The sequence below is a fragment of the Bombus vancouverensis genome, chromosome 7 (genome assembly GCF_051014615.1).
Source record: "Bombus vancouverensis nearcticus chromosome 7, iyBomVanc1_principal, whole genome shotgun sequence".
In the NCBI taxonomy this organism is placed as follows: domain Eukaryota; kingdom Metazoa; phylum Arthropoda; class Insecta; order Hymenoptera; family Apidae; genus Bombus; species Bombus vancouverensis.
The window spans coordinates 18217835-18230935 of NC_134917.1; the positions used below are offsets into that span (position 1 = coordinate 18217835).

General features: G+C 41.1%; 2 protein-coding genes across 17 annotated transcripts in view; one reads left to right on the forward strand and one right to left on the reverse strand.

Annotated features, from left to right (window-relative positions):
* Positions 1 to 8375, forward strand: part of Unc-115a (actin binding LIM protein Uncoordinated 115a) — a 30689-nt gene extending 22314 nt beyond the window's left edge. For 3 of the 16 annotated variants that reach the window (XM_033333493.2, XM_033333466.2, XM_033333428.2), the window contains 7 exons: positions 53 to 314; positions 395 to 481; positions 1760 to 1860; positions 3248 to 3317; positions 4118 to 4200; positions 5503 to 5706; positions 5939 to 8375. In XM_033333493.2, the coding sequence (XP_033189384.1) occupies positions 53 to 314; positions 395 to 481; positions 1760 to 1860; positions 3248 to 3317; positions 4118 to 4200; positions 5503 to 5706; positions 5939 to 6052 (921 nt within the window). In that variant the 3' untranslated portion in view covers positions 6053 to 8375. Of the gene's footprint in view, positions 1 to 52; positions 315 to 394; positions 482 to 1759; positions 1865 to 2367; positions 2490 to 2933; positions 3032 to 3247; positions 3318 to 4117; positions 4201 to 5502; positions 5707 to 5938 lie in introns of those variants that run through there. The other 13 variants (XM_033333457.2, XM_033333501.2, XM_033333533.2 and 10 more) reach the window with 12 other exon arrangements.
* Positions 8376 to 9147: 772 nt separating this feature from the next.
* Positions 9148 to 12648, reverse strand: LOC117156504 (26S proteasome non-ATPase regulatory subunit 2). Its single transcript, XM_076620004.1, has 13 exons — positions 12308 to 12648; positions 12015 to 12191; positions 11756 to 11942; positions 11378 to 11677; positions 11219 to 11301; positions 10905 to 11140; positions 10708 to 10846; positions 10510 to 10630; positions 10229 to 10431; positions 10070 to 10160; positions 9716 to 10003; positions 9443 to 9637; positions 9148 to 9357 (listed from the first exon to the last, which is right to left on the reverse strand). The coding sequence occupies exons 1-13, from the start codon at positions 12646 to 12648 to the stop codon at positions 9148 to 9150; spliced, it is 2571 nt and encodes an 856-aa protein (XP_076476119.1).
* Between the last annotated feature and the right edge of the window lie 453 nt (positions 12649 to 13101).

The following is a 13101-nucleotide window of genomic DNA, read 5'->3' on the forward strand; positions in this document are numbered from 1 at the left end:
TAAGCTTTCTACGTGTTTTATTCTCGATTCGACGTTTCATCCACGATTTCAGGGTGTACCTGCATCGGATGACGAGGACGAGGTGGACAACAAGACGTATATAAAAGAGGTGGAGGAGAAGCTAAAGAAAGAACAGGACGAGCTAAGTAAAATCGACACTGGAATAGCGAAGGTGTTTTTGCAAGATCGTGAAAAGGATCGGGAAAATTTGAGACACAAGGCCGCGAACGTCGATCCAAGAAACGCATCGAGAACACCATCGGCTGCCAGAGAACCGACTTACAGATTACGATACGAGAGTCCGGTTGGCGCTTGTAAGTTATCGCGATTCACTTTTTAGCCTCTCTGTCTGCCCCGGTGCTCGTACTTAAATTGCATAAATGTTTTCGCGTAGCGCCATCGAGAAATATAGATCACGCCCGACCGTGGGAGGACGACGATGGTTTCAGTTACAGATCGAGTGTAGGACCCAGCTATAACGGTAAGCTTCTTACAGATTCATATTGAATCTGGTCGTCGTTAAATATTTATATATATATATACATATATATCTCATGATCGTTTCATTAACATTAAGTGATAATCTCATCTCATACATGTCCACACGTTCGCACATAACACTAACATTTACCACTCTACCGTTTAATGCAACATCGGCTCGTTAGATTTCGAGGCGATAGCGGGGGGGGTGGGGGCCAGCGAAAAAAGATCGTTCCTTTCGTATCGCTAAAAAAGAAAGAAGGATAGAAAGATATAGAATAAAAAAATAAAAAATTTTCTCTATCGTGGATCGCAACGTAGCAACGTGCGAATCTTGCAGTGGGAAGGGGTGATGATGCTCGATTAACGAACGATAACACGCAGTACGTGTAAACTACTCGAGCAGGAGTTTATAAGTTAAGTGGCATAGCACCAAATACCACAGCACACACTGGGCGTCCATTAACGTGACAGGTGATGTATTTATTCCGCTTCTGCATGTGGTCGGCATATTACCTTCGATGTGCTTGCCTCTTCTTATCTCTCTCGATTATCTCTCCATACGCCAATTCGAGTAACGGAAATAGTGTGCGTGAAAAGTTCATCCTCTTTCAAGTAGCGTAATATCGATTCCCATTATTTCATACGTGATCATTCACCGATGTTTATATCTACGTATACCATAACCTAGTCAACATTTTTGCTATTCCTCTCTTCCCCCTTCTGGCATGGTAATATCTGTTACAGATTCCACTCTTGGCAACTTCATTCATTCATACACAAACACATATCGCTCCAAACTTCATTCTCTCTCTCTCTCTCTTTCTTTCTCTCATACCTTTTTGGAATGTTTTTTCTTTTTTTTTTTTTTTTTTTTTTAATTACTACACAATGTTGGAAGATAATCGTAATATACGCTCAGTACGCTATTGTACATTTTCAATATCGTGCTATATACATATATGTACGTATATTTGCGTGTACATATTTTCGTTTGGGCGCATGAAAGTTGTATCTCTTCGGCATTGCATTACTTTGTATCGCTTTGCGTACAGGAAAAGGAATATTATCGTTACAGTACGTATACTTTTCGATAGTAGGCTGACGTATTTTTGCGAGATATTTTAGCCTGGTAGAACTGGCAATATCTTCCAATGTTGAGACATTCAAAGAAAAGTCGATAGGATTTATCGCTATCTACGTTAGCCAACACCGCTACCTGTATCATCGTGTCTCTATTTGTGTTTTTGTGTTTGTGTTGTGTTTGCGTGGGCGGCAGTTGGGAGGTCATCGGCACGTTCCCCGGCTCCCAGAAACTATCCACCCCTTGGTACTCAACGCGCCTTCACTCTTCCAAACGCCGCTAGGCACTATCATTCGGTGAGTCCGAGAACTTTCCAATTTACCTACCGTTGATCTCAAGTCAAGTCCAAAATTAGCGTACACCGTAAAGAAAGGAACAGAGATTCTCTTTCTCTTGTCAGACAACGTGGCAGTGTACTGCAAGCGAGTTTCATTGGTCTGAGATTCGTTTTTTCAGCGAATCGTGAAAAGAGAAAAAGAAAACAAGAAAAACGTACGAGACTTCTTAAGAGCAGCCGTCGCGTAAGAAAGATCGAGAGAAAAACGCTTTCAACCGACGCGATGATTCGTTGACTTGTCTTCACGGGAGGCATGCTTTTTGTTCTCTTAAGCTTATTTGGAGAAACATACGTTGATCGTACTTATACACATAGGTGCTGGCTTCTTCGTACATACGTATTATATATTTTGTGTGTGTATGTGTGTATATATATATGTATACACACGTACGTACATATATATTTATATATACATATTCTTTTTAATCTTTTTTCGTTGTACACACGTACGCGATACCTTGCACAGTATTGAACGAGAAATAACGCTTGTGCACTTTGAACATCGGGTACGTTCCACCATCTTGCCGTGGAGATGCGATATAAACAGGTCGACAAAACTTGAAGTTAAAACTCGAACGAAGAGGGTACTACTTATCTTTACACAGTAGTAAGATTTCTTTACTTTTTTTCTCTCTCTCTCTCTCTCTTTTTTCTATTCCACCTTCGACGATTTTCTTTTCTATGCCTCCCCTTAAAAGGAAGATCGTCAAAGACAAACTTCGATCCTCTTGTTCGCGAAGCGAGATAAAACGTATATAAGATAACGGAGTAGAGTGAAATCCCTCGATGATTCAATCTTGTACACGAGCGAAACCGAGACAACCTCTGTAATTATTTTAATTATACACAGAATGTGTGTTTTTCTCACTTTTTTCTTCTTTTTTATTTTTTTTTTTTTCTTTTTATTTTTCTTCCCCCCCTTAATGAAACGTATTTTTTGGCGAACGTTGGGCATTCGTATGGGAATGAACGATTCCATTATTCCCGTTGACACTAATCAGTAATACTGTCGATTGACTGATTTGAAACCAGTTGTGAGCTCCCTTCGGCACATCCCGAAGCCAGGGTACGGTCTGGCACCGCGAAGTCACACCTTCTCCTCGACCGGCGGTTCTGTATCTGCTCTCCCTGTAAGTCTTGCACCGCGTCACAATCGACGACCAAACAAAAAATCTTCTTGCACCGTTGTTGCTGATATTTACAAAATAATAAAGAATGAAAAAAATAAAAATATATATATATGCTGTAGAGATAACGATACACGTTTTAATCATCGTATCCGTTGATTATATCACGGATCCCTGTGCCTCGGTTGTTTCTAAGATTTACGCTTTTCTGTCGTCTAGGGTGATTATTCGTTCAGTGGGATGGGAGACAAGACGCACAGCACTGATTTCTCGTCTGGCAAATCAGATAGTGAGTAAACCCAGAAAGGAAACCAATCACACATAACATATAAGCAAACACACACACACACACACACACACACACATCTTGCAGTTCTCTTTTTCGAAAGTACAATCAAACTTTTCAGTTTGTACATGCTTTTTTTAAATTTTTCATTTTTACTTCTTCTTTCTTTTAATTCACGAGTAGAAAGAGCTCGTGAGAATGACTATTTTGTTCTCGATTATTCTACCTGATTATACGGCTTTAATATCTGAGCATGCTTTACTAATGCATCATTGCTCTATCATAGACACTATCTCTTCCTTTTTCTATCTTGATTTAATCATTACGCCTGAGTATCACGATTCGAACGGTACGATTCCGTGTTAGATTAAAGATTGCATAATAAGATTTGTTTGATCCATTAACCAGAGGAGTTTATAGTGTGCCCAAATGACAGTACCTCCTATTCGCCAATAACGCGACTTAATGACACGATAACTCTTTGATCATCGACAGCTGGTATATCGTGTAGCTTAGAGACTGAATTCAAATCATATGTATAATATAATCATGGAACATTCGCTTATAGTTATTTGATCGAATCGATCGTATTCCCGATCGCATTCCTCGAAAGTTCAACTGGTTTCGTTAACCCGTTGACGTAACGTTATCTCTTATGTTTTCCAGTTTTCTTTTTCCATCGATATGGAATACGATCGATCGCGTTCGATCGATAGAAAGAAAAGATTGTACTTAACATATCGAAATGGTTTGTGCAATATGGTTTGACATGGTTTTCTTTCCCATTTTTCCCCCAATTTTAGTATCGACAGGCAGCATCACGGATGTGGATCGACGGGCATTGGTATGTACCACAGCCCCATACTACTCCCGGCGAATTAGCATGGTTTGTAGCTTGTTTTGCATATGAATTATATTTAACAGCATATTACCACAGCCGCGCATTAATCGTAACATTAAACACTTTCGTGAGTTCTCGAGACACGGATGGTTTGCGTAGAACTGAGAAATCGAGCGTCGGCAAAATCGTTCGACTAGACCGGTCGGATTAAACGTATTTGTACATAACGAGCACTGCCGGTTTGTTTATATATGTATAATATAACGTTTGTACATACTAGATTGTACATTGATCGACGCATGCACATGCTGTATATTTGCTGCGATATTCTTTTTTTAATCGATCTTTTTTTTTTTTGCATCTTTTTGTACAAGTTTTTTTTCTCGCCTTGGCATATTTGAAGTTTGCATTTGATTTCGTATCTTGCGAAAGAATCGGACACGATCGCGAGATTTTAGCTGAACGTTCGCAATTGTCTTAGTATAGACCGAAAGTTGAATCGGCTTGCTCATTCTTTAGACCGATAGATCCATGACGTATACGTAGTTCGTTATTTTCTTTTATTATTTCCTTATGATAACACGATGTGAGTTTCGTGTGCGATGATCGTGATCCTCGAACGCGTGTACGAGTTTCGAAAATAGATGAAATCTCGAATAACGCTAACGAGACTGTCGCGTAGTTGCGCTGTTCTCACGATTTGACTGCATATTCTGCATCCATGGCATAATTTGTGCGTACGTGACGGAAAACGGAACTATACGCCTAAACTGAAATTAACGTGCACGAGTTTGTGCGTGTGTGACGCGTGCCCCGATTGCTTTCTTGTCTTTCTGGTCTGTCGAAAGTATTTAAAAAAGTAAAAGAATAAATCGTGCAGCAATTGTATCGACTAGTTTAATGCACATGCACGCAACGATTTCCTATCGTAAAGCAACGAGTCAAAGGATTAATCCGTAAAATGCCAGTTCCTATCGTTCGTTTCAGTCTAACTATGTGGTCATAGTTCTGTGGTCTGTCCCGTGTTAAGTTGCGTCGAATCGGTCATTAACAAACGCGGTGTTTTGCCAACTTTTTTTTGTTGCTGCGATATATCGATTCTTGTAACGTGCAACAATAGGTTCGTTGCAGAGATGAAAGATTCTCGCAAATTTTTCAAAACGTGTACGTTTCTCTCTCTTCTTTTTTTTCTTTTTTTTTTTTTTCTTTTACCGTATCGATTCAAGCAGAAAATCAAAATTGAAATTTCATGCGAGAAGCTTTTGAACGGCTGCACCGCTATTAACGCTCATCACACGTCATAATGAATCGCGTTACGACGAAATTAACGATCGAATGGTGCTTCAGAATGATGGTGGAATGCTGCCATCATCTACCACGTATACAGGTGGCCTAGGTTCGGTAGTCGGAAGTCACGGGGGCCATCACGTAAGGAGATCACTGCCAGATATGGGAACGGCGCCGTCCGAACCGCCGAAACTCTACCCTTACCACTTGCTTGTCATCACCAACTACAGGCTGCCCGCTGACGTGGATCGTTGCAATCTCGAAGTGAGTTATTAAAACATTTAACTATAACCGCTGAGTCTAGAACACGTAGAATTTCTCTCCAATAAATTCCTCTTTTACTTTGTAAAAAACTGAAGTATAGGACCTAGAGAAATTGGTGGATGAATGGATCGAATGATCGAGACTGACGAAGCGATTATCGAGTAAATAGAAAATTTCTCATCCGGCACGAATAGAGATGGTTATTTTACCGATGTTTAATTGTGTTTTGCAGCGGCACCTTTCTGACGCGGAATTCGAGGCAGTTCTTCAATTTACTCGTGCCGAGTTCTATAGACTACCGCAATGGCGTCGTAACGAAATCAAAAGACGCGCCCGGCTGTTTTAACCGGCAACAACCACGCTACGTGTTCTACTTATTACCTTCATCGTGTCACGACTGTGTTATCGTGTTATAGAGTGTACATTCCTTCAGCGTGATAGGTGTATAACGAGAGAGAAGAAAATGAGGAACACATGTTCGGGGAACCAACGATCCGTACTGGTCTTCGATCGCGAACATCGATATCAAATCATCGTCGTCGTCGTCGTCGTCGTGGATGAAAAACGATCGAGAGAATCTCGATCGTACACTCATACACTCACAAAGAAACGTATAGATGCGTACACACGCGTATAAACATGTGTTCGACGTCCACACGATGGCGCAAACTCATCGACACAAAGGAGCGCACTACAATTCGATGTCAATTTTGTTCTCTCAGCAACGAATCCACAGGCAGCTTGACTCTAATCATTGACAAACTACTTCATCACCCTGTGACTTCGGTGCTTCTTTCGGGACAATCTTCGCTGTTCATAAGAATAAGGGAGAGAAATATGTTTATCCGTTTCTGTGCTTAACAAAAAAGACCTGCCGTACGTATAAAAGTCGAAGACGAAACGGAGAATGGAAACAAGTTGAAACCTTCAAACGCTTGATCCGACATTATTAACGAAGGAAGGTAGTACATCGACTACTGTTATCGATGATCGTTTCAGAGGGAACGATTTGAGAAAGAGAAAGCTGTCATCCTGTATCTAACATGTACACTTTCATGACCATGAATTTCACGGTTTGAAAAGTGAAAACGGTAGATGGGTAATAATTTTAGCGAAGTAGCTGAATATAAGGGTGACAAACATCGTCTGAGGTTTTATCATTTAACAGGAACATCGTCTTGTAACTTAGAGTTTTTCCCCACGAATGTCGACGTATAAAATAGCGCGGCGGGAAGATGTGCAAGATTTAAAGCGAATAAAAACCAGAGAAATGGTAACACTATGTAGCTGACATACATGCGTTGTTGTAAATAAACGAATGAACCAGAAAGGATGAAAGAAGCAACGGAAGTACGAGGAAGTATATATATATATATATATATATATATATATATATATATATATACTTATATATGTATATATACGTTCACATACGTATATACACCATTTTGAGAATTCGCTTGAATCACAGAACACATTTACTATTTGCAAAAGGTTATAACACAAACGCGCTGCCTGCTATCATAGGAGCTATCACTATTATTATTATTATTATTATTATTATTATTATTAATTTTTAACTATTATTATTATTATATTTTACTATAAGCAACATGAAAAATTTAAGATACATGTAAGTAGATAGGAAGTTCAGCTTGCCGGATGACGTAATTATCAACGTATTTAAATATTATCGTTAATTTTGCATGTTGTTTCACTATTTCAACACATGCGTACAGACGACGTATCTGTTGGCAAACTACTATACATAGGTATAAGATTTTCCTTAACTCGATTTCCCTTGACTCGTATCGACGATACACGAAAAAGAGTTCTGCAGTGCGATTAGAGATATATATCGCGAACGTATTTACGTGTATTTGGATAAACGAAAATTATGGAGAAACGGGAAAATAAAAAAGGGGGAAAAAATAACATTTATCACAGACAGTTGTTCTACCTTATACGAGTATGTCAGGCGGCAAGCTGAAGACGCGAAAGAAAAGGTGTGCGTACGTTGAAATGCAACTGTTAAATTTGATCCAACGGGATACAAATTTTTGTACGATTTCGTGGAGCGTAACGTATATCTGAACCGGTCGCGACTCTGCAACGCAATGAAAAACGTAAGAAAAAAAAAGTAAATAACGATGGAGGGGGGTGGGTGCGTTTTCGATCTGGCGGGAAAAACATACACGCGGGGATGTGCGTCCTTTGAACGAGCTGAAAATTACATTTTATTCTACATTTCGCCTCGCCCTGAGTCATACGTGCCTATATATATATAAAAATCGGCGGAGATTTCTGAACACGTGAAGTCGCGAGAGAGCACTTTCGATAAAGTACGCGTTGCGTACGTTCGTGAAATTTCTTGCAGTGTTTTTCTCACGGCTTCGCTACGAGAAGATGGAAACGTGCTCCATGATCTTGTGCAATGCGACTTTGCGAACTCACCAGACGAAGAGAAAAATAAACAAAAACTTTAAGGAGAAAAGTAACCATGTACTTTGCGTGAAAGAATATATCATTTGTGTGTATATTTAGCAAAGCAAACGAAAAAGGGACAGGAACAGAGAGTTCTCTTATCCGCGTGATATCGTTTCTCGTTTCCTAGTTGTCCGCTTTTGTACACACTTTCAGAACCAATAAACTGCAATATTCCTCTTTCATTTGCAATGTTTTATCGATAGAAGCCAAATTTCGATCGTTACTCGAGCTTACTTTCGTTTCTTTCGTCGATCGTGCATCATCTTTTACGTTTTCTCATCTCGTTTTCTCTCATACGTCTCGCTTCTGTTTGATTCCTTTCTGTCTTTTCGTCCTATTGCGTTTTACCGGCTCGTTTTTAATCGAACAAGAGTCACGCGTTAACGATGTATTTTAATTTAGTGACCGCTGTCAGATCATGGTGCACCGTGTCATATATTACCGTGCAATGCGAACCAATGTATATTTCTGTTGTATAGAGCACATTGCTTCCGCTAGTCCCTCGAATTAAATGAACGCAAACCTACGCCTAGTATTCACGCGGTCTCTTCGCATTCTTATCGATGCATTCAACGACGCGATCGAACCTTTGCTCGTATCACTTGCGTACTTTCCACGTCTCGTCGTTGTCAAAGTGATGCGTTACAAACATGTGTGGTATCGATCCGTTATTGTACAAGATTTTCTTCAAACGACTCTTTTTTCTCGAAAATTTTACTCCTACTTTTTATTAAAAACAGCATGGAGAATTATACATTACGATATATCGTATAAACGATTCGTCGTTCGCACTTTGGTTCCTAGTAATTTCTTCGCCTTACATAATACACTTCTGTCGATCGTATTTCTTATTACTATCTCATGAAATAAATAAATCACTTGTCCCAGCGTTGCCTTTCGCAATCTGCCGTGTTCTTTTATTATCCACTATCTTCTATTATTCCAGCGGAAAATCTAAGAAACGTTCGATTTCTCTCGAAGAATAACGAAGCCCTCCAAAACGCTGGACAACGCCTCGTACTCGTCTAGAGCAAGTTCTGCTCTTTCTCCGGAGGAAAGCAACGTTGGCGTCGTGTGAACGTATCCACCAGAGATGGATTTAGGATTGCCAGCTTTGCCCACGATGTCTACAGCCTTTCCAACTCTCACAGACACCGGTAGACTCTGATCAAAATACAATCCGATCGGTCTCGAATATTCCCGTAGCGTTAAATTATCTTTGTCCACGAGGAAAATGGTCAATACATACCTGCAAATTTTCATCCAAGGTGACCAACCATCTAGGTTCCATCGCAAGCGCCAGACAATACATCAAATAATGTGATTTCGACAGGATCAGATTTTGACAATCAAGAAACGCCACCAGGACTACCAGTAATCCAGCTAAGGCGACCTTGTCCAACACCTTGGAAGCGTATCGCAAAGGAGATATCGACAACGTACCCTGATAAACAATTTTTTATTTACTAAACCAATCGTTCGTCGATTAAGATCGACACAATTTTTAATCGGTCTTTTTTACTTTGCCAAGATGGACCAAGCCTTGGGAAATTCGAACGAGGAATAGGTGCGTGGGGTTCTTCGCGTGGTAACAGGCCAGTTGCCTCAGCATAGTGGCGAGACGCGCATTATTCGTCCCAGCACCGACAAGACCGAGAGCAAAGATCGCATTGTTAGCTACGTCAGAATCGTTGTCGTGGCTGTATTTGTTCAGTACATCCAAGACTGACAAGTCTGGATTTGACAAAAAGGATAGACCTAGAGCGAGTGGCATCGCGCGTCTCGCAGCCGTGGGACCGTATCTTCCTATCTGAAGAACGATCGTTCGTGCAAACAGACTGATCGCCTTTATTCGCGTTTAAGGACTTTTTATCACCTGTCCAAAGATCCTCGAGTCCTCTTTTCCCTCTCCTAACCCAACGGCAGCGACACCCAAGGTAGCTATGGCCTGCGTCGATCCAATATCCCTGAAGAGTACGCAAGAAATTGTAGAAAAGTGCCGGTAGATATTAACGATAGATAAATTTCCGATTACTTTGATCCTGCATGCTTCTCTTCTAATTTCTCTTTCGTTCTCTTCTCAGAAAATTCGACGATTCGAGACCGCTGATCGCAGCAGCAGCTCGTAGGACTGTTAACCGGGGTGACGGGAACGCCTTCGCCGTTCGCCGGTTCCGAACAAATTCGTAATAGTCCTTGAACGATCAATACATCTCCTGTACCGGCATATGCACACACCTGAGACCAATGAAATATTTTCGAATCCTGAAGATTATGATAGATCATAGAACATTTTAACAAAGAAGAAAGCATTGCCTCCAGCATAGTCTGCGCAGCAAGCTTGTAGGGGTCAGGTAAGACTTCGAGCGCAGCTGAAGGTGCGTCTATGATGTCGCGACAACCCATGTAGATCATACCCAGCGCCAGCGGTAGAAATCTACAAAAACAAGGTCAAACGAACCCTCGTTCGCACAGTCGTGAAACGTATTTGATAGATATACTTCTGTCTTTAACCTGGAGTGGGTACTAGACAGCTTTTGAGGTGTAAGCTCTATCAATCTCTGCAGAAGCGTCGACGAGGCTTCAGCGTCGGCAGAGCCAACGTTTATCAAACCTATCGCGATTGCTCCGAGAGACACAATTTCCATGGTACCTAAAAATCGTTAATCTCCAAAATATCTCTTGGTGGGAGTTAATCATCGCAAACGTACTTGCTTCGTCTACCAATACTCCGGTTAAAAGTTCCGTAACATCAGACCTGTGCGAGCCAGCGTAGGCCAAACCCAGTCCTAAAACTGCGCCGATTCTCAGTGTAATGTTTTCGGAATACACGTAGTCGCTGAGGAGCGCCAACGCTGGATCGCATTCGTTGCGAACACCACAGTTAACCAAACCTATCGCGAGCAAAGCGCCCGCTTTGATGTTGTGATCGTTGGTGTAGAGATACCTGCGAAGTAAGCGTATCTTAGACCGCGGGCGTTTGTCTATAAATCATAGTTGCATTACGATAAGAGACGCGATTCACTTGTCGATCGGTACCAGACCACCGTCTACGTCCCACATGTGTATCAGTCCCAAAGAAGCGGTTGCCGAGAGCATTCCGTGCTCCTGTCAAACAGTTTTCTTCGATTTGAGCTGTTTCGAAAGTTTCTAGTTCAAGAATCTCTGATATTTATGCAAAAACCTTATTTTTATAAACCCAGCAATCGGCGGTGTTCGCCATCAGTTTGTCCTGACCGAAGCCAGCGTGAACGAAACCGGAAACGAACGTAGCTGCTAGATTGGCTCTGGCTGAGTCGTATTCCGCTCGTCTCAGGGTATTAGTTTCCAGCCAGGTTTTGTAAATGTCATCCGGGTGTTTGGGTTCCAGAATGTCGAGTTCCCTCGCCAGCAAATGATAATGATTATTGACGTGACTGTTGCTTAAGATAGCTTCGATATCCTTGGCATCGCCTCCTTCGTAATCCTTCTTTAATGGATTCTCCTGAAGAGCGATGAATTATGCGAATGGAAAATAGGGTCTCGCGTGTAAGAATAACTCACGTAGAATCCGATGAATTACCCTTTGTCTTACGAGTATAAATGACAATTGTTTTCGCATTAAGTCGTCAGGGCAGGTGGTGAGACATTTGTGCACGAGATCCGAGTCTCCCAATTGAAGGGCCACTAACATTGCTTTGCAATATTCTTGAAATCGTAGATAATAGTCGACCACGGTTTGCAATATTTGTCTTCTTTCGATATCCTCGCTGACCGTTCGAAAGTGATTAAAAAACGGGATATAGATGCTTAAATTTTAGTTGTCGTTTCGGAAAATTCACCTGTAGGCCGCGCAACTCTCCAGATACCGACAAACCCTCTCAAAATTCGTATTATCCAAACTTTCGTTTAAAAAGTTCAATTGATCGATCTCCAAACATAGATCGCATCCAGGTATTTCGGCGTTGTGCTTCATGTCGAATTTTATGATACCGTTTACCAAAGGAGTAAGCTGAGTTCTACCATAAAGAGAAGGAAACAAATAAATAAAAGATTCCATTTCGTTTCTCGCAATCCGTTCATTTTATATATCGTCGCCACAGATATTATCACATTTCTTCGTATCTAAAAATACCTGATACGGTCCTCGTCCTTTACAGGAGCGTTCGTCCACTCGTCTACAATTTCAGCTTCGAGCTGTCTGACGTACTCGTGACCCCACTCACCAGGATTCGTCACTTCACCGTCGGTGCAATATCGCAAACATTCTTTGGAACCAGGCGTGGCTCCAGCCATCGATAATACGCTCAATACTTCAGCGAATTGCCGTTTCACATCCCTCCTTCGAATCCTTTTATGCGCGTTCTTCATATCGTTGTACGAGTTCTTCAAATACTTGAGAGGTTTCGGTACGGAAGTCATCGATGTTGTCGAGGTTTGCATCAACAATCGAAGTTGACTCAGGGATATCAACATCGCATCTTCGTCTTTCCCCTCGAATTTTAATTAAAAAATGCGATCGATGTGACACCGAAGGTTTGAGTTAGGTAACGATTGGATTTGAAATTGTTTTAGCAGCTAACGCTTTATGAAATGTAATTACATGCGTATCTATGACAGTTATTAGGTTAAGAAAGCGAATTGCATATAGCGTTATTGTTACCATCAACACGTCGACCAACTGGTACAGCTCTTCTTGCAAGCGTGCGTCTTCCTCGTTCTAACAAATGTTTCCTCGATTAGAGACGAATGAAAAACTTGGTATTTTTCTTTTTTTTTTTTTATTAATATGGTTACCATTTCCGACTCCTTTTGCGGACCGAGTTTAGCCATCGTTGCAGTTTGCAAAATCTCAGTGAACCGTTCTTAACGGAAAATTATTTTTTACATCGACGAGATTCGTGAAAATATTTGATGACGCTTTCTCGA

What these genes read in the sequence shown, in the direction of transcription:
- LOC117156504 (XM_076620004.1), bottom strand. Translation starts at nt 12,648, where the DNA reads ATGTTGATATCCCTGAGTCAACTTCGATTGTTGATGCAAACCTCGACA. An exon ending in GGTCTGGTACCGATCGACAA is followed by an intron (nt 11,141 to 11,218) that starts GTGAATCGCGTC and finishes CTTACTTCGCAG; the next exon opens with GTATCTCTACACCAACGATC. An exon ending in GAGAAGCATGCAGGATCAAA is followed by an intron (nt 10,161 to 10,228) that starts GTAATCGGAAAT and finishes CGTACTCTTCAG; the next exon opens with GGATATTGGATCGACGCAGG.